Genomic DNA, 20,826 nt, shown 5'->3' on the forward strand with positions numbered 1-20,826 from the left:
AAAACACTAAACTTACAATTTTAATCCTTTGGGGTTGAGATCATCCAATTTTAAATATCAATATTCATTAGATAAAATAAAGACCCCCAGAACAGTGCCTGACATATAGTAAATGGTAATACATATTAACTATTACAATTACTATCATTATATAATTTTTTCAATGTGCTTATTTTAAAATGGGTAATGCCATAGTTTTAAAAAAAAATGTTTTTGATTATGTATCCTTGATTATGCTGGAGCTATATATTGAATGATAAATATAACTTCCTTGTTTTTTAAACTTGGCTCAGAGCCATATATTCAGATGACTGTGTGCATGCCCTTTGGCAAGATTTACTGTAAGTGACCTTTGGTAAATCTTTTAAATTCAGTGGCTGAGTACCTACATTCCACTAGATGTTGGCCCTTACTGCATGTTGCAAAGCAAGTTTTGAAAACAGGACTACCATTTAGTTTCATACTGTTTATACTTCAAAAATATCCAGAGAGTGAACAAGCAGAATGTGATTGTCCATGGAAAAGGAAACCTAGAGTACTCAGAATCTAGAAGTTGAAACATAAAGGAAGTAGGTTCCTGAGAACAGGTTTAATTTCTAATTTTCATCAGAAAGCTGCCCTATTTATTTCTACAAAAATAACAGTCACTTATAAAAATATAAGAACACACAGGGAATATTTATGAAGTGCTCTTTAAAATAAAGTGAATGGCTGAATTCTGGCAATGTCTAGGATATGTTACAAAATGTAGCAAATAGAGTTTTGTACATTTACAATAATTTTATGCTGCTGAAAGACCACCTCACCTGGTTTTTCAATACCCAGGAAAATAATCAGCTTGTTTTTCAAATATTAGTACAAAATTGTCATATTATATGTGTACAACCTGGAATGGTCCAATTCCTCTACTATTCTTAACACAAATTTGATTTTCTTTTTTATAATTTGAACACCTGTATAATTTAATTTACATTATTTTTTTCGAAGGCCAAATTTGACAGTGAGAACACCAATTATCCTGATGTTGTGTCTGTCAACTCTTACCTTATTTGATATTATTACCATTTTTGGGGGGAGGAGGGCAAGTCTGGGGCCAAAAATACCCATATCCACCCTCAGTATAAAAAACTTGGTTCAGAAGTCTATTTCTTCAGTGGTTTAAAAATCATTTATTTGGAATGTGACTTTCGTTTTACAAAATAAAAAAAAAAAGTAGTAATAGTAATTCTCAGAAGTAAATCCCTTTATAAAGTTAATAAATTGATGATTATATTACTTAAGTCATAAGTAAACATTTCTAAGGGAAACCTTTACTTTTGATGTGAATTATACAGTGTTATCTTATTTCTGCCATATCCTTTTCAATGTATAATGTTTCTTACAGAGTAGGTTTATACGTATTATTCCCACAAACAGATTCAAGTCTCACCTGCGTACAGCAGACAATCAAATTCTTTTATGTAAACGTTTTGCACACTTACAATAAGCTATTGTTTAATCATAATAATGAGTCTGTTTTGCAGCTATAGCATACTTGAATACATACAGCCCCTTTTGAATGAGAAACTGAATCAATCTGAAAAGTACAAATTAACAAAGAAATAAAAATATTTGTTTTCTTTAACTGTTAAAGGTAAATGCACATATTATTAAAACACAATTATATAATACACACTGAGAAAACTAATACAGCTAAAAAAAAATCGTGAAAGAAAATAGGAGCCACTTCATGAATTGCTTTTGTCCTTGGACCGAATTAATTACAAATACTGAGTAATAGTAAGTTAATTCCAAGTAATGACAGGCAAGAAAATTGAAAGTAAAATGATTTTACACCTTCATTGCCGGATCGAGAGTAATTCTAGATGAAAATACCATTTTAAGATAAACAAAGACATTATCCCTTTTGGGGAATCTATGTATTATTACTTACCAAAATTTGCCATCTGTATTGTCTGGTTGCCAGTCTCTGGAAAGTTGTAAATCACAACAGCGTCAGCATTTCTTCTGCTTGCTGTTTGAATTTTTTCTGAAAACGTACAATTACCTCTTTCTATTAGTGCAATCCAAGGCTTCTCCGCATTAGTAAACTCAGTGTTGTAGTCACAAGCTTGGTAGTTATTGTTCTTAGGGATGGCCACCACCCCCATAGCATTAGCCACTGGTGAGGCTAATCCATAAACACCACATTCACACGTCTCTGTTGTAGTGTAGTTGATGGTTTCATTGTAATAATTCACAGTCACATAGGCGTTCATTGGAAAAGATGCTGTGATTCTAAATAAAAAGGTAAAAATTACAAGTAGCCGAAACCAACTGGACTTATTCTCCTGGTTCATTGCTCGTTCATTTGAGCATAAAATTTAAGATGTCTGCTGGTATTTCCAACTATCAGTCACCATTTGTCCACTCAGGTCCCTGCTAAGCAGAAGTTTGAAATTTCAGTTGCAAACAGGTAACTGATCTCACTTCAAGCAACATAAGCTCTGAATACATCAGCTCTATTTCACTTTACTTATCTACGTTCCCTTTTGCCTGCCCCTCCTCCAACTGTACACACACATAACCCTTCACCAGGACTACCTTAGTAATAAATAACACCACCAACTTTATTCTACATGTCAACTTATCAGGGTTGGATGACTTCCTGCACTGACTTTTTTTTTCTTCCTACTGTTCCAGCTAATGCACTTGCATAAACATGGAGTGGATTTGAACGAGGAATTGGACTCTTGGGAATCCCACGTGACAAGTCTGAAAGTCACCTCTCTCAGAATATCTAAAAGGGCAAACTGGTTTTCCAAGTCCTGCTGAAATATGCTATCAACTAGTTTAGCCAGGAGTAAGTTAAGATCCACAATTTTAATTGCTATGGTATTAGTGGAATTGATTTCATAGCCTTTCCCCCTCTTAGTTCTTTTTGGAATTTTAAAAACAGGATCCCCAAGGAATATCTTCTGTCTCATTGTTTATTCATTGAAAAGTAAACATATTTCAGTAGCTAGAGATCTTTTCCTTTCAAGTAAAGTGCCTTGTCCATGGTAGGCACTCAAATATTTGTTGATTGACTGATACTTATGAGTTGCTGCATTCCATTAATTTTTATGTCCCATGTGTTATAATCTAACAAGGTTGTTCAAGGTTTAATTTTTAACATTTAGAATTTTAAATTTTAGATATTTCAAATGTACAGACAGATTTATATATTTCAGTGCTGCCTTTATTGTAAGCTGTTTTTAACCAGGAGTACACTGAGCACTAGCAGCCCTCGGACATTGCTATGGGGTCAACTGCACTGGGCAAGTTGCTGGGATAAGGAGATTTCAATGTGTGCCAAGGGCTGGTGAAGGAGTAGATAAATTAACAAGAAAACAAACAGAGATATCTGGAGTCTGATTGGGTCAAGAGTCAGCAAATTAGACCAGCAGACAGTAGGCTGTCGCAGAAGCAGGAAGACACCAGCTCAAAAGGAGGGCAGAAACAATGGTAGTCTAGTTCAAGGAAGTAGTCTGGATCAGTCAAGGGGACAGGACAAAAAATAGGAAAATAGGAAACATTGTTGAAGGGGATGAGGCTATTTCTTCCTCCTGCTGCTTGTCTGTTCTTAGACATCTGAGGCAACTTCGGAGTGGACCCTGCAGGTGGGAACCAAAAGTTAACACTACTCAGCAGAGGTGAGGAGTTCAGGGAATCTACATTTGAACCTAATGGATAAACCCCAACAGAAGAACAATACAAATATAAACCCTTCTATTATATTATAGATGCCAGTTATGTATCTGTGTATCCCCTCCCCTACAGTACCTGGTATTAGTGGCACTTTACACATAGTAATCACTTGATAATTATTCATGAACTTGAACTGAAAAGTTCAAAGTCCTCATGTATTAATTTATGGTCTATTTAAGAGCAAATGCAAACAGTTTATTATTTTATTAGCATTACCATTTTGATGTTAAAAATCAGACTTCCAGTCAAGATGGTGGCATAGGTAAACATGGCACTCATATCTTCCCTTTGAGCATTTTTTCATATGTTTCTTTGCCATCTATATGTCCTCTTTGGAGAAGAGTCCATTTAGGTCTTTTGCCCATTTTTTAATTGGGTTGTCTTCTTTTTGTTAAGTTGTATGAGTTCTTTATATATTTTGGATATTAACCCTTTATCAGATGTGTCATTGGCAAATATGTTCTCCCTTCACTGGGCCCCCTTTTTGTTTTGTTGATGGTTTCTTTTGCTGTGCAGAAGCTTTTTAGTTTGATGCAGTCCCATTTGTTTATTTTCCCCTTTGTTTCTCTTGTCCTAGGAGATGGATTGGCAAACATATTGCTACCAGAGATGTCTAAGATGCTGCTGCCTATGTTTTCTTCTAGGATTTTTATGGTTTCATGTCTGACACGTAAGTCTTTTATCCATTTTGAGTTTATTTTTCTGTATGGTGTAAGTTGGTGGTCTAGTTTCATTTTTTTGCATGTACCTGTCCAATTTTCCCAACACCATTTATTGAAGAGACTGTCTTTACTCCATTGTATGGTCTTGCCTCCTTTGTCAAATATTAATTGAGTGTAATGGCTTGGGTCGATTTCTGGGGTCTCTGTTCTGTTCCACTGATCTATATGTCTGTTCTTGTGCCAGTACCAGGCTGTTCTGATTATAGTGGTTTTGTATTATACCTTGATATAAGGTATTGTGATCCCTCCAACTTTGTTCTTCTTTATCAAGATTGCCGTGGCTATTCGGGGTCTTTTTTGATTCCATATACATTTCTGAAGTGTTTGTTCTAGCTCTGTGAAATATGCTGTTGGTATTTTAATAGGGATTGCATTGAATTTATAGATTGCTTTGGTTAGTATGGACATTTTAATGATGTTAATTCTACCAATCCATGAACACGGTATATTCTTCCATTTGTTTATATCTTTTTCTATTTCTTTTTGCATAGTCCTGCCATTTTCTGAGTACAGGTCTTTTACCAACTTGGTTAAGTTTATTCCTAAGTATCTTAATTTTTTTGTTGCAATGGGATTTTATTTTAATTTTTTTTCAGTTTCTCTTTTTGAGAGCACATTATTGGTGTATAAAAATGCCATAGATTTTAGGGTGTTAATTTTGTATCCTCCTACCTTGCCGAATTCATTTATTAAATCTAGTAGTTTTTTTGGCGGTGTCCTTAGGGTTTTCTATGTACAATATCATGTCATCTGAAAATAATGACAGTTTTACTTCCTCCTTTCCAATTTGGATGCCTTTTGTTTTCTTCTTGTCTGCTGGCTGTGGCTAGGACTTCCAGTACTATGTTGAATAAGAGTGGTGAAAGTAGACACCCCTGTCTTGTTCCTGTTCTTAGAGGGAATGTTTTTAGTTTTTACCCATTGAGTATGACATTGACTGTAGGTTTGTCATATATGGCCTTTATTATATTGAGTTATGATCTTTCTATTCCAATTTTGCTGAGAGTTTTTATCAAACATGGGTGTTGGATTTTGTTGAATGCCTTTACTGCGTCTATTGATATGATCATGTTGTTTTTGTCTTTCAATTTGTATATGTGATGTATCACAGTAACTGATTTTGGGATTATTGTACCAGCCTTGCATCCCTGGAATAAATCCCAGTTGGTCATGGTGTATGATGTTTTTAATATAGTGCTGGATCTAATTTGCTAATATTGTGTTGAGGATTTTAGCATCTATGTTCATCAAGGGTACTGGCCTGTAATTCCCTTTCTTTGTAGTGTCTTTATCTGGTTTTGGGATTAGGGTAATACTGGCCTCATAAGAAGAGCTTGGAAGTGTTCCTTCCTCTTGGATTTTTTGGAATAGTTTGAGGAGGATGGGTGTCAGTCCTTCTTTGTACGTTTGTTCAAATTCCCTTGTGAAGCCATCTGGGCCATGGCTTTTGTGTGCTAGGAGGTTTTTGATTTCTGCTTCAACTTCCTCAGTAGTTATCGGCCTATTCAGGTTTTCTGAGTCTTCCTGATTGAGTTTTGGAAGGTTGTATTTTTCTAAGAATTTGTCCTTTTCATCTATGTTGTCCAGCTTGGCGTGGTATAGTTGTTCATAGTATTTTCTTACAATCCTTTGTATTTCTGTTGAGTCAGTTGTTACTTCATCTCTTTCTTTTCTGATTTTGTTTATTTGGGTCCTCTCTCTTTGTTTCTTGATGAGTTTGGCTAAAGGTTCATCAATCTTGTTTATCTTTTCCAAGATCCAGCTCTTGGTTTCATGGATCTTTTGTATTTTTTTAGCCTCTATGTCATTTATTTCTGCTCTGATCTTTTTTTTTCTTTCTAAGAAATATATCTTTATTGATTTCACGGAGAGGGAGAGGGAGATAGAAACATCAATGATAAGAGAGTCATCATTGATTGGCTGCCTCCTGCATGCCCCTGACTGGGAATCGAGTCCACAACCCGGGCATGTGCCCTGACCGGGAATCAAACCTCGATCTCCTGGATCCTAGGTCGATGCTCAACCGCTGAGCCATGGCCAGCTGGGCTGCTCTGATCTTTATTATTTCCTTCCCTCTACTTACTGTGGGCTTTTCTTGTTCTCTTTCTAAGTCTTTAAGTTGTAGGGTTAGAGAGTCTATTAGAAGTTTTTCTTCTTTTTTGAGGTAGGCCTGTAGTGCTATGAACTTCCCTCTCAGGACTGCTTTCATTGTGTCCCATAAATTTGGTGTTGTTGTGAGTTCATTTTCATTTGTTTCCAGGAAGTTTATTATTTCTTCCTTGATCTCTTTGGTAACACATTCATTGTTTAATAGCATTGTATTTAACCTCCAAGTGTTTGAATGTTTTTAAATGTTTTTATCATAGTTGATTTTTAATTTCATGCCATTGTGGTCCTAGAAGATGCCTGACATTACTTCAATCTCCTTGAACTTGTAGATACTTGTTTTGTGTCCAAACATGTGGTCTATCTTTGAGAATGTCTCATGTGCACTTGAGAAGAATGTATATTCTGCAGCTTTGGAGTGGAATGCTCTGTAAATGTCAATTAAATCCATCTGATCTAGTGTGTCATTTAGGGTCACTGTTTCCTTGTTGATTCTTTGTCTGAAAGACCTATCCAATGAAGTCAACGGGGTGTTATATTCCCCTACTATGATTGTATTGCTGTCGATCTCTCCCTTAAAGTCCTCCAGAAGTTCGTTCTTTCTTTCTTTCTTTCTTTCTTTCTTTCTTTCTTTCTTTCTTTCTTTCTTTCTTTCTTTCTTTCTTTCTTTCTTCCTTCCTTCCTTCCTTCCTTCCTTCCTTCCTTCCTTCCTTCCTTCCTTCCTTCCTTCCTTCCTTCCTTCTTTCTTTCTTTCTTTCTTTCTTTCTTTCTTTCTTTCTTTCTTTCTTTTTATAAATTTAGGTGGTCTTATGTTGGGTGCATATATGTTTATCAGGGTTATATCCTCTTATTTGATTGATCCTTTTAGTATTATGTAATGACCATTCTTGTCTCTCATTATTGCCTTCATTTTTAAGTCTAATTTGTCAGATATGACTATTGCTGCCCCAGCTTTTTTTTCATTTCCATTTGTATGGAATTTTTTTCCATCCCTTCACTCTCATCCTGTGTGAGTCTTTTGTTCTGAGGTGGGTCTCTTGTAGGCTGCATATATTTGGGTCGTGTTTTCTTTTTTTGGATATAGATAAGCATTTTACCATATAAAGACTACAAGAACAGTGGCAAGTGTTCCTGTCACTTGTAAACTGGATTAGAAGGCAATCCCTGGAATTCCAGAAGTGCTTTGGAAATATTATCATTTTAATTTACAGTCGGGATAAACTGCATTTGAGTGGGAGCCAGGGGATCTGGGTACTATTTGTCATCCTGCACAGTTCGATCCTGAGTGTCTCTCAACTTCTGGACATCAGAAGCACCAACACAAAATGAAAGGGGTTGAACCAAGTCTTCCTGAATGGCCTTCCCAGCTCTGTTATTCTGTAAAACTACTGAAATCAGAGTAACATGTTCGAAGCCATTTGGGGTCTGGGATTTTAGAACCTATATCCAATGTACAGTACTTTTAAATTTTCTATTTCTTTTTTTGAGAACAGCTCTCATTTAAATACTTTTTTTATACATGTTCTTCTGTGCATTTAACTGTATTCTCCTATTTAGCCGCCTCTTTATCATTAGCAATAAAAAAGCTTCTCAAGGATGTATTTTTTTCATTTCTTACTTTTATTTTTTTTCAACTTGTTTCTCCAATTTCTCCAAGATCTCTTCTGGAGTTGTGGAGGCCAAAGCTTCACCACTTTTTCATGGGATTTACCACCGTTATTTAAAACCACATCACTCTTCCTGAGTTCTAAGACCTTGGAGAGATAGCGACAGAGCTCAGCGTTAGCCTTTCCTTTGGATGGAGGTGCAGCAATAGCTACACTTACAGCTTCAGTTGTGAAATCTGTTATAGCGTTTTGTTTGGAACCAGGTTTGGCATGGACGACTATGGTGACAAAACCCTTAGGATCAACTGCCATAAGATCGAAGGGAAGAAGTGGTCTCTTTGACTCCTTGCTCAGGCTTTTACCCTTGCTCATTGCACCAGCTTTCTTCGGCATCTTGATACCCATGGAGAGCCGAGCAAAGGCCCAAGCACCAGGTCCCACCCTGAGCAGGTTCAGTCTGCAGCGGCGGAGCCTGAGCATCCCCTCTGGGTCATGTTTTCTTATCCACTCAGCTACACTAAGTCTTTTTATTGGAGTATTTAATTCATTTACATTTAAGGTTATCATTGATAGAATCTTATCTATTGCCGTTTTAATTCGTTTTGCCTATGTTTCTCTCTCTCTCTCTCTGTTTCTACTTCTAATTACAGCAGTCTCTTTAACATTTCCCACAATGCTGGTTTGGTGGTGATAAACTCCTTTAGCCCCCCCCCCCCCTTTTTTTTTTTGGTCTGGGAAGCTCTTCATTTCACCATCTATTTTGAATGATAGCCCTGCTGGATAGAGTAGTCTTGGTTTCAGATCCCTGTGCTGCATTACCTTGAATACTTCATGCCATTCCCTTCTGGCCTGTAGAGTTTCTGATGAGAAGTCAGCTGACAACCTTATGGAGAGCTCCTTTGTAGGTAATACATTGCTTTTCTCTTGCTGCCTTTAATATTCTGTCTTGAATTTTAATTATGATGTGTCTGGGCATGGGCCTCTTTGGATTCTTCTTGCTTGGGACTCTCTGTGCCTCCTGAATTTGTGTGTCTTTTTCCTTGACCAGGTTAGGGAAGTTTTCTGCCATTATTTCTTCAAACAAATTCTATATACTTTGTTTTTTCTCTTTCCCTTCTGGCACTCTTATGATGTGAATATTATTACATTTCATGTTGTCCCACAGTTCCCTTAGACTGTTCTTGTGTTTTTTAATTGTTTTTTTTCTTTTTGGATCTCTGATTGAGTGATTTTTTTCTACCCTGTCTTCTAATTCCCTGATATCACACTCAGCTTCCTCTAATCTCCTGTTTATTTCTTCCAATGTATTCTTCACTTCTGCTATGTCATTCTTCATAGTTTCCATATATTTTTTCATGCTTTTAAGCATCCTTACAACCAGTATTCTAAACTCTATACCTGATAGATTGCTTATCTCCATTTCATTTAGCTCTTTTTCTGGAGACTTCTCTTGTTCTTTCATTTGGGGCTTGCTTTTCTTTTTTTGGCTGCCTATTTGGGTTTGTTTCTATGTAGTAGGTAGATCTGCTTGGACTCTCATTCTTTTTGGAGGGTCTCTGGTGCAGTCCAATGTCAGATGCTGTTTTTAACTGGCCTGGAGGACCTTGTTTGGAGCTATCAACCACCAACGACTTGCAGCCCCCTCTGCTGGGGCTGGGTGCATTTGGACACGACCAAGATGCACACCAAAGTCTGCTTTTCCAAGGCCCAGGTCCAGAAACAGATTGGGCAAGGGCTCAAAGCACTCTGAGGTCTGCCTCTGCCAGCAGGTGGATTAATCTGATTATCCTAATGAGCCTCAGGCTGTAGAAACGCCACAGGGTGGGGTCAGCTGATTGTTATCAGTCTCTCAATGAGCCTCAGGCTGTAGAAACTCCTGGGGATAGGGTGAGAAGTTTTCCAGCAGGGTGGGGCAATTGCTCCCCCTGAGGCAAAAGCTGCTTGGAAGGTAAATGTCTGCCTGAGAAAGATGTCCTTTGCAGTTTAGGGGAATGACTCAGCACAGGAATCGAGATTGGTGCCCTCGGACCACTATCTCCAGAGCCCACAACACTAGATTCTCCTCACACAGCTCCAGTCCACTCTGCCCTTCCTCTGCCAGAGCCCAAGGTGAGTGGGTGCACATGAAACTTTGTGTGTTGGCCCTTTAAGAGGGTGCTTGCAGTTCCAGCTGTCTCTCCCTGGCAGAGAGAAACCTTGCTGCTTTTCAGTGAGATGCTATGTACGCACCTTTCTCAGTTCTGGTGCTCTTGGCTGGGAAGCCCAGCTTGGGGTTTAGGCCACAGAGTTTTCAGTGGGACCCCCCCACAGCTGAGGTATCCATCTGTACCTTCAGCTGCTCCTTGTGGGATCCCAGCCAGGCCCCTTGCACCTCTGAACTTCCTACCAGTCTCTGTGAGTTCTCTACTTTTCGCCCTGGATATGAGGTTGCTCTCCAGCTAGTCTTCAGTTGCAGTTGATTATTCAGGATGGTTTTTGTATGTTTCAGTTGTAATTCCAGTTTAGTCCTGGGAATGTCAGTGTAGCTTGTAGCTTCCACTCAATCTGCTGCCATATTAAGCCTCTGGTAAGACTGTACTGTTAGATATTTTATTAGAGCTTTTTCTTCTTTCTTGAGGTAGACCTGTAATGCTATGAACTTTCCTCTCAGGACTGCTTTTGCTGTGTCCTGGAGATTTGGGGTTGTTGTGTACTCATTTTTGTTTGTTTCCAGGAAGTGTTTTTGTTTCTTGATCTCATTGGTAACCCATTCATTGTTTAATATCATGCTATTTAGCCTTCATGTGTTTGAATATTTTTTAGTGTTTTTATTGTACTTGATTTCTAGTTTCATTCCCTTGTGATCTGAGAAGATGCCTGATATGATTTCAATCCTCTTGAGCATGTATAGATTTATTGTGTGACTTAACATGTGGTCTACCTTTGAGAATGTCCCTTGTGCACTTGAGAAGAATGTATATTCTGCAGCTTTTGGGTGAATGTTCTGTAATTGTCAATTAAATGCATCACATGTAGTCTGTTGTTTAAGGTCTCTGTTTCCTTGTTTTTGTTTTTCTTTGGTCTGGAAGATCTATCCAGGGATGTTAGTGGGGTGTTAAAGTCCCCTACTATGACTGTATTGCTGTTGATCTCTCCCTTAAAGTCCTCCAAGGGCTTTTTTATGTATTGAGGTTCTCCTATATTGGGTGCATATGTTTTCCAGGGTTATATCCTCTTGTTGTAGTGATCCCTTTAGTATTATGTAGCAACCTTCTTTGTCTCTTGTTATGGCCTTTGCTTTGAAGCCTACTTTGTCAGATATAAGTATTACTACCCCTGCTTTTTTTTCATTTCCATTCCCATAGAATTTTTTCCCCCATCTCTTCACTTTCAGTCTTTGTGAATCCTTTGTTCTACCAGTGTTCCTCGCTTGCTCTTTCTGTTTCTTCTTTTTACAACAGTCCCCTTAGCATTTCTTGCAGTGCTGGTTTGGTGGTAATAAACTCTTTTAGCCATTTTTTGTCTGTGAAGCTCTATATTTCACCTTCTTTTTTTTTTTAACATATCTTTATTCATTTCAGAGAGAGGAAACGAGGGGGAGAGAGAGATAGAAACATCAATGATGAGAGAGTTATTGATCGGATGCCTAGCCCGCAACCCAGGCATGTGCCCTGACTGGGAATCGAACCCCGATCTCCTGGATCCTAGGTTGATGCTCAACCACTGAGCCACGCCTGGCTGGGCTCACCTTATATTTTAAATGATAGTTTTGTTGGATAGAGCGGTCTTGGAATCAGTACCTTGCTTTTCATTACTTTGTATACTTTATGCCACTCCCTTCTGGCCTAAACTGTTTCTATTGAGAAATAAGTTAATAGTCCAATGGAAGCTCCCTTCTAGGTAGCTTTCTGTCTCTCTCTTGCAGCCTTTAAGATTCTTTCTTTGTTTTTAACATTTTCCATTTTAATTATGATGTGTCTAAGTGTGGGTCTTTTTGTGTTCATCTTGATTTGGACTCTCTGTGTTTCCTGAACTTGAGTGACTTTTTCCTTCACTGTGTTAGGGAAGTTTTCTGCCATTATTTCCTCAAACAGGTTCTCTATTCATTGCTCAGATTCTTCTCCTTCTGATATCCCTAGGATGCGTATGTTGTTTCATTTCATGTTGTCCCAAAGCTCCCTTAAACTCTCCTCCTTCTTTTTAATTTTTTTCCCAAATGCTTCTCCAAATGAGTGTTCTACCTTGTCTTCTAATTTGCTGATTCAGTCCTCCACTTCTGGTCTACCCTTGCTTCCTTCCAAAGTATTTTTTATTTCAGCTATGTAATTCTTTATTTTCACCTGATTTATATTCATGGTTTCTACCTTTGTTTTTATGCTGATGTATTTCTCATTAAGTTCCATAAATTCTCATTAAGTTGCTTGTAGTTCTCACAAAATTTTTTGAGCACCCTTATAACCATTACTTTGAATTCTTTTTCTGACAAATTGTTGCCTCCATTTCATTTAGTTCCCTTTCTGGTGATTCCTTATTTTATTTCATTTGGGGGTTGTTTCTTTGTCTCCCCATTTTTGCTGTTCCTTTGTATTTGTTTTTATGTATTATATCAAACTGCTATGCTTCCCAGTATTCGTGGGGTGGTCTTATGTAGTAGGTGTGTTGTAGGACCCAGTGGTGCAGTCTCTTAGATCTCCTGAGCTTGGTGTTCTAGTAATGCCCCTTTTTTGAGTTATTTGGGCTCTCCTGTTGTAATTGGGTCTTGAATATTGTTGTCCCATTTGTGTGTGGAATCTCCACTCAGGCTGGCTGACTGTGAGGCTCACCCCTGACTATGTTGTGTGAGCTGTTGTTAAGGTGCTGACAGAATAGAACAAAGTACAACAAAACAAGAAACAAAACCATACAGAAAACCCATACTACAACAACAACAGCAACCACAAAAGAAGAGAGAATTAGAAAAAAGAGAGCAAGACTGATACAAGAAAAGAAAGAAGAAAAAATACGAAGAGGAAAAAAAGGGGAAGATAAAGGGATATAAAGGGGCAGAGGTGAAATAAAGAACATAAGAATAAAGCATAGCAGAAGGAAAATGGTATAAAGGAAAAGAGGAAAAAAAAATTTTTGAAGAGGAAAATAGAGGAAAAAACAGTAGACCCAAAATAAGAAAATAACAAAAGAAAGCAGGAGAAAAAGAAAAGAAAAATAGAGTAGGAAAAGGGAAGAGAAAAATTAGATATATGAAAGAAATAATAGAAACTAAAATAATAACAAATCAGTAATGTAGACAGATAAACAGATAAATTAAAAAACAAAAAAGTATATTAAAAAAAAGAAAGAAAAAGTGGTGTTTGTCTCAGCAGAGTTTAGTGCCTCCTGGGAGCTCCCTTCAGATCCTGCTCTTCTGATAACTGCAGCTGACTGTTCTGTCTGCCAATTCTGGACTTCCAGGGAGGTACTTAGGTGCTAACTACTGTCAGAAACTGTCCTCCTTTGGCTTTCAGCAACCTGTTTGAAGCTCCAATCTATCCACAGTTTGAGTCTGTTTCCACAGGACTTGGCTGTGTGAAGCAGGGCTAAGCTTCACTCTAAGGCCATTTTGTTAGCAGCACGGGGCCCAGGGCTGCATCAGCAACCTTCCCCAGGTTCCCTGGGCTCCACCTCCACCTGCCTTCCAATGCCAGCCAGCTGTTAATCTTAATCGCTCAAAATTCTGTTCCTGAAAGGGCCTTAGGTGGAATACTGAGTATAGACCTCTGTGTCTCCTATGAGGGGGAGGTGCTATTCAGATTTCATGGACAGTGGTGGGTGTGTTTCCCATCCAAGAGCTACTCCTCTATTGTCCCAGAATAGTACTCTGCCCTTGGCTGGACAGATATCCTCCTATGCAGTCCAGTTGGATCAGCTGGATACCCAGGGTTTCTATTAGCTCCCCTGTGCAGGGTATGGGGGAATCACCAGTCAGGTTTCCTGGATAGTGGGATGCGTGTCCCCACCCCTTATCCAGTCACTGACGCTTCCTGACACTGTTCAAACCCATAGACTTGGACTCTGCTGCTATCTCCTCTACAAAGTTCAAAATGCAGGGTTCCTGAGGGTGTGGCATGCTGTATAACCTAGGGTGGTTTGTAGAGCTAGCACCTCTCAGGAAAAATGGCTCTTTCAGTTTGGGAGGGTACGGCCAGCTGCTACTTTTCCACATCTCCCCCAGTGTTTCCCCCCCAAGTCTCTCCTTAGGCACATTAAGAGCACACTGAACTCCCTCCCCCAAAACCTCAGGTGAGTAGCTGCAGACAAAACTTCAGTGTTCTGGGTTTTTAACAAACAAACAAAAAACCCCGTGGCTTTAACTCCGACCAGATCCAGACTCCCCAGCGGCCAACTGCCCTGCCACCTTTCATAGCTGGATGTAAAGTGGTCGCTGGTCTCATCTCTGGTGCTCCGGGCTGTGGTGCCCAGCCTGGGTTGCGGGGCTGGATCTTCTCAGGGAAATAACCCTTCTGTGGATTAGAGATCCCTCCTCACTCTCAACCTGCTACCCATGAAAGCTGGGTCAGCCCCTCCCTTGACCTCGCCCTTCCTACCAGTCTCCAGGTGTCTTCTGTCCCTCCTTAACATAGGTCTCTTCTTCAGCTCGACCTCAGTAGGTAATTAAGGGTGAATGTTCCCCAATTTAGTTGTATTTCCAGTCTGGCCCTGGGAGGAGGTACAAGAAAGGTATGCTTATTTGGCCACCATCTTCCCGCCTATCCAGGTTTTTCTTTTAATAGTTTACCAAAGGATTTCAATGTGTATATCATATGTGCAATATAAAATTAGAACCTTCAATGAGAGACTATGGTCCTCTGATAGATTATGTAATATTTCATAATTTACTAATTGGTTTATTAATATGAATGTGACATCACAATAGTATATTTGTGTTGGCTTTGGAACTAATGAACACATATTGTCACTTGAAGATAATTTCTTCTGTGGGTAGTTTGATATTTTTCTTAGGAAACTTCCACAGCAGTGATCCAATTTTGCAACATCCAAAAATAATGACACAGATGTTTAACTCCAAATCTGGATAGAAATATTACTAGAATATAAAATAAATTTTTAGGGAATTTGTTTTTAAAAATTCTAAATTAAAAAAAAAGTTCATATTTCTCATTCAATATGAGAACAGAAATTATACCTGTTAAAATGTTTAGTTTTGAAATCTCAGCCTGAGGTTTTAGTCAATAGCTACTTAAGTATTATTTTTCCCTTCCCCAACATTTATTTGACACTAAAATTGAATTGCCTTATAAAGTTTATTAAAGCTAAATACAAAAACACAAATTTTGTTTGACAAAACAACAATCTTCAATCCATTTGGAAAAATCATATTTAACAAGTACATGTACGTCTCTCATGGCCAAAAATATGGAAGACAGACATCAAATCTATTCAAAATGAGATGGGTGAGCAAAAATCTTATTGTATTTTAACTTCTTTAATGATATACCCAAATTTTAACACGAGAAGGATTCACAATTTTAATTAACATTTAAACACAATTATAAAGAACAAAAGACTGAACACATTTATGAACAAACTGCAGCATGTCTTTTAAGTTCGTGAGCTGCCCAAAACATTTTTAATGCACAGCATATGAAGTCATAGAACCATAAGGCTAGAATGAAACCCCACAAGTTTATAGCTTAACTATAATCAGATTCATCTTGACAATAATTTTTAACTCATGTGTTGGTCATAGATGCTCAAAGATGCCAACCACATAGATGTAAACCATAGGGCCTTGCAAATGTGGAAGGCCATTTACAGTTCAAATGAAGTATAATAGACAACCAGAATAAAATCAATTCCCTTAGTTACTCTTTTATATTTTCAATATGAACACTTAAAATGTTAATATAAGATAAAAATTTAACTGTTTAAACTCACATTACATGTGCCAAAATGACAAATGAATACAGCAAGAACCTAGACATACTGTAACCTCTGGCTTTAAGATCACAGACTGGTTAAACATTTAGAAATTCAACTGATATGAAGTCACAATAAGAGTGGAAAACCTTAAGACAGTTTAATTCATGCACACTATATATCTGACCGAACTAAAGATTGGGGCAACTAGACTATAATAATTCTTGTGTGCTTTTGAAAATGATAGAAACTACTCTGATTGTAACAAATGCAGGTTTACCATTTTAGAAACATTTAATCTTCTAATTAGTAACTCAAAGTTTCCCATTATAGGTGGATAAAAGTGGGAGGAATTTAAATGTCCATGAGAAGTTATTTTTCTAAAGTCAAGATGCCTTATGCTGAGGCTTTAGAACAAACGTACACTTCACAAATAAGACAGTGAACATAAATGAAATCTGTTAGCTCCAAATACAAGACAAACATTAAACCACTTAATAACTTGAGAGCTTATGTAATATTATTGCAGAAAAAGTTATCAAAATTACCAACAAAATGACAATATCTTTAAAGCAGTGCCCTCTTTAATAACCCATAATAATTCCATTTGCCAATTTTTAAGAAGCATTATTTGGTTTATAAACTTTATGCAAATAGACTTCTACTTTGTTGTTACCCAAATTACAGATATCCAAGATACAGACAATGTGCACTCTATCCAGTTCAGTTACTGCTCTTATAATATCACCTAAAAGTAAAAAGCAGATGGTAAGTATTTTAAAATAGTTAAATATTTACTTTTTTTTAATATCATGTAAGCTGATGTTTTTTTCTTATAATGTTAACACTGTCCTTCATCTTCTCCATCTTCCCTCCAATTCATCACACACATTCATCAAAGTTATGTTACAGTAACTTCTGCAGATAACAGTGAATATATCAAACAGATGCTACCAGTAATGTCAAGATATGTGCTGGTACTTCAAAGCCACATTTAGTTATTTTTATTTTTTAATTTTTGTAGTGGAGCAAAGTAAATCTGCATATTTTCAAGACAATAAAAAGAAACTAGTTCATAAAAAATGTTTAAAAGATGACACCAATGTTATGCTATAAGCCACTGCATTATATTTTTCTGTACCTATTTTTACCTTTTGGGGAGACTAGTTTTACTTTTCAAGTGGACCTTTTACTTTGGAATCATGGAAGGAATGAAAAATTAAATCAGACAGATCTGGGTTCAAATCCTAGCTGTTACCCATGCTAGTAAATCTGATTTTCAATCTAATCATCTTTAAATAGGGGATAATAATGTTCACATTGCAGGGTTCTTATTATTAAGGCTATTCATAAGTTATAAAAATGTTTAGGCACAGTGCTTGGCACAGAGCTAAATTGATACTATGTTATTAATATTGTTTTTTAAAAATCCTTACCCGAGGATATGTTTTTATTGATTTGAGAGAAAAAGGAAGAAAGAGAGAAAGATCGATGTGAGAGAGATACATTGATTGATTGCCTCCTGAATGCACCCCAACTGGGGATGGAACCCTCAACCTAGGTATGAGCCCTGACTGGGAATCAAACCCAAAACCTTTCAGTGTACGGGATGATGCTCCAACCAACTGAACCACTGGCCAGGGCATATTATCAATAATGTTATGTGATGAGAAACACAAAATAAATCACCTTGCTTTTGATTACCACATCACTTTTCTCCTCTAGTGATTTTTGCCCTCCATCTCCCAAATAATAACCAGCTATTTTCATGTGACAATGTTAGTGACTGTTGGAAGAATACTGGCACTAGAAACTAGTAGGTAGCTGAAAATTTTGCCTTGATATTTTACTTCAATAACATATACATATAGCAGAAGAAATGTAACAGAAATGAACATGTATGAAGTGAGAAAATAAGTGTACAAATATTTAAAGTACATATTAGGCAGTAATTAAGGAATCTGGAATTTTTGGAAGTCTAAGGAGCTGAAATGTAGGAAGTAATACTGCAAGTCAACTAATAATCATCTCTAAAATAGACTGTGGGAAAAATAAAAAACCTCATCATATAAAATTAGCTATTCATGTTCAGTTTTCAGTAATCATTAATACCAAAAAAAGTTACTTAATCATCAGACACAGCTCATAAGACTTGTTTAAAAACAACATACACTCAAGAGTTTCATCAGCAAAGAAAGACCCACCACAAAATCCTAAGACAATAAAGAATTTCTTAAAAGATCTTTTAAACCTAATATCCTTAGAAGCTCAATGAAACCTGCTAAAAACTTTACCACATGCTTAGGAAATAGAAATGGCAACAGAAAGTGAATGAGGTAATTATGGACACATAATTTTATAGGTATATATAAATAATTTTGTTATATAGAAATAAGTTTGGCATATTATGTAGTAGCCTAAACAATTAGTTGGTTGAAAGGTTTCACTATTGGGATTATATTCACTCCTAGCACTCTTCAAGGAGTTTATTTCATAGCACTTGAATAATTAAACATTTATAAGAGAAAACAATTGTACTATGCTATACTATGGAGGTATTAAAATTTCAGGCAATTATAAGGTGAAAGGATAAATTGTCTCCCCTGAGTTAAAAGGAGAGAAGATTAGAATTTATACTGCTCCATGTGCATACTACTTAGGTCCAATAATATTTATATTCAGAATTGCATTATAAAAGAACATTCTTAATGCCTGCCTGGAACAAAAACCAGAAATCCATTCAATTTTATTTAAAAATATTTTTTTACTTATAAGTCTTGGGGTACATTTATCAAATAACTCTTTAAACTATATTAAATATTAAGGCTACAACTATTTATATAATATTTTAGGTTAGGGCTGTTTACAATATTTTTTCCCTTTTTTATTGAATTTATTGGGGTGACACTAATTAATAAAATTATACAGGTTTCAGATGCACAATTCTACAAAACATGGCTGTTTACAGCATTAATTAATTTAATTTTCTGAATGAAAACAACGAGATGGTCTTACCTGGAAGTCCTCTTGGACCTGGCATCCTCTCAGAGTCAGTTACTGCCTGTGGATACACACAGCTGTAATTCATGCAGGTTAATAATGTATCTATTTGAGATGTTTGGATATCTTCTGGACAATACATGGGTAGAAATGCAACATCAATTGCTCTCTCATGGTTCAGACCTGTTAAAGAAAAATCACACTTTATTAAAGTTTAGTAGGTTAGTATATGGTGCTAATGAGGCCAAGTTTGCTGGTTTTATCCTAACATATGCCAAACAGCTTAACACCTGTAAAAGACAGTTTGAAAACTGTGGACTAAACCCTTAGCTGTGTAAACATTTTTGAATACATGCTATTGGTTGAAAGAGGAGACACTTCAGTGCAATCTCACCACTACTGGGAATAACAATCTAAAAAATTTTCCCTACTGAGGAAAGGTTGAAATCTTAATACCCAGAGGACAGCCTAGTCACATTTTCTTTGCCATTCATGAGAAAACTATTGGTTCCCTTATTGCCATTTGGACTTAAGGATATATGGTATGGTATGTATGGTAGTAACTAGGTCCTATCTGCCCTCAAATATACAAGTGTCGATAACTTACTCTTAGGGTTATGAGGCTGCAGTAGAAAAGGGGCTATAGAGGACCAACTAAAATGAATCCTGACCTATTGCTGTCATCTCTTTACGTGGGTCAATGTCAGCTAGGGTAGACAAAAGACTTCCTAGAGGCAAGGGTTTGCGCTGAAGGATGAATAGTACTTAAGTAAATAGGAGGATATTTCAGGCAGGGCAGGGAATAGCCAAAATTATAGACCAGAGTAAGGAGCCCATTGTGGCAGAAGCAAGAGTAAACACACAGAGCAAAGCTCTAAAATTGTGAATTCTACCTAGTCACCCAAACCAGAAATGCTGGGAGCTATCTGTAACTCCTCCCTTTATTTTTCCCTGATATTGGTTACAGAGTCCTATAGATTCTATGACCTTAATATCTCTCCTATTCATCTTTACAGTGATTCTTGAGTACTGAGTATGGTCCAATGATGTGTAAATGAAGTCCTTCCTGTTGAACTGTAAACTAATCCAGAAATGCAAGTCCATTATTTGCCTTTTATGGGCAAATGATACAAAATTCCACAGCTTAATGTAACATAGGACTAAGGGCTACTTAAAGATTTTTAGGAATTACTAAAATTTGGTATTCATAAACTAAAATAGTCATGATATCTAGAATTTACTGAGGATTCCAACTCAGTATTATAACTAGTGTAGCTACCTCATGAATCTTAGCAGTGCTGCAAAACTGATGTGAATGTGCACATTCTGGTATCTTATTTCCTTGATTCTAAGATGAAATTTAACTCTCAGATATACCATCAATTTAATAAGCATTTTAAATAAAAAGTAAACATTGCATTAAATGTACTCATTGACCATAAGATGCATTCCAACTTGCAAATGTGAAAGAAAGAATGTTTTAGAAATGAGAAAATATCCTAAGTTGGAAATCCTGATATTTTCAAGAACGTAGCTTTATTATCAGCATTTCATTGATACTACTTTGAGTTGTAAAATAAGGTGATTTAGATTCTATATTATTAATAATATTTGTCATAAGTTCTTTGGTTAATACTAGAATTCAGAGTTTTGTTAGGGAAATAAATAGGGTTCCTATATATGACTGTTTGTTTTCTCTGTAATAGAAATAGGTTTAGAGATGAAGGAGACATAATTTCTGTGGCCTGGCCTGGCTTCAACCTAGCCAG

At 36.9% G+C, this 20,826-nt stretch overlaps 1 protein-coding gene and 1 pseudogene across 2 annotated transcripts in view; both read right to left on the reverse strand.

Annotated features, from left to right (window-relative positions):
• Window positions 1-8,177: 8,177 nt before the first annotated feature.
• LOC308551237 (UPF0235 protein C15orf40 homolog pseudogene) lies at window positions 8,178-8,644 on the reverse strand (annotated as a pseudogene). The gene has a single exon. The product of its transcript is annotated as a UPF0235 protein C15orf40 homolog pseudogene (transcript).
• A 6,780-nt stretch (window positions 8,645-15,424) lies between these two features.
• Window positions 15,425-20,826, reverse strand: part of RADX (RPA1 related single stranded DNA binding protein, X-linked) — a 52,264-nt gene continuing 46,862 nt past the window's right edge. Inside the window, exons 13-14 of the mRNA XM_081125899.1 lie at window positions 19,073-19,240; window positions 15,425-16,805 (exon numbers count right to left, since the gene is read on the reverse strand). Coding sequence (XP_080982025.1) covers window positions 16,675-16,805; window positions 19,073-19,240 — 299 coding nt within the window. The 3' untranslated portion in view covers window positions 15,425-16,674. The remainder of the gene's footprint in view (window positions 16,806-19,072; window positions 19,241-20,826) is intronic.

The sequence above is a fragment of the Miniopterus schreibersii genome (assembly GCF_964146895.1).
Source record: "Miniopterus schreibersii genome assembly, chromosome: X".
Taxonomy (NCBI): Eukaryota; Metazoa; Chordata; class Mammalia; order Chiroptera; family Miniopteridae; genus Miniopterus; species Miniopterus schreibersii.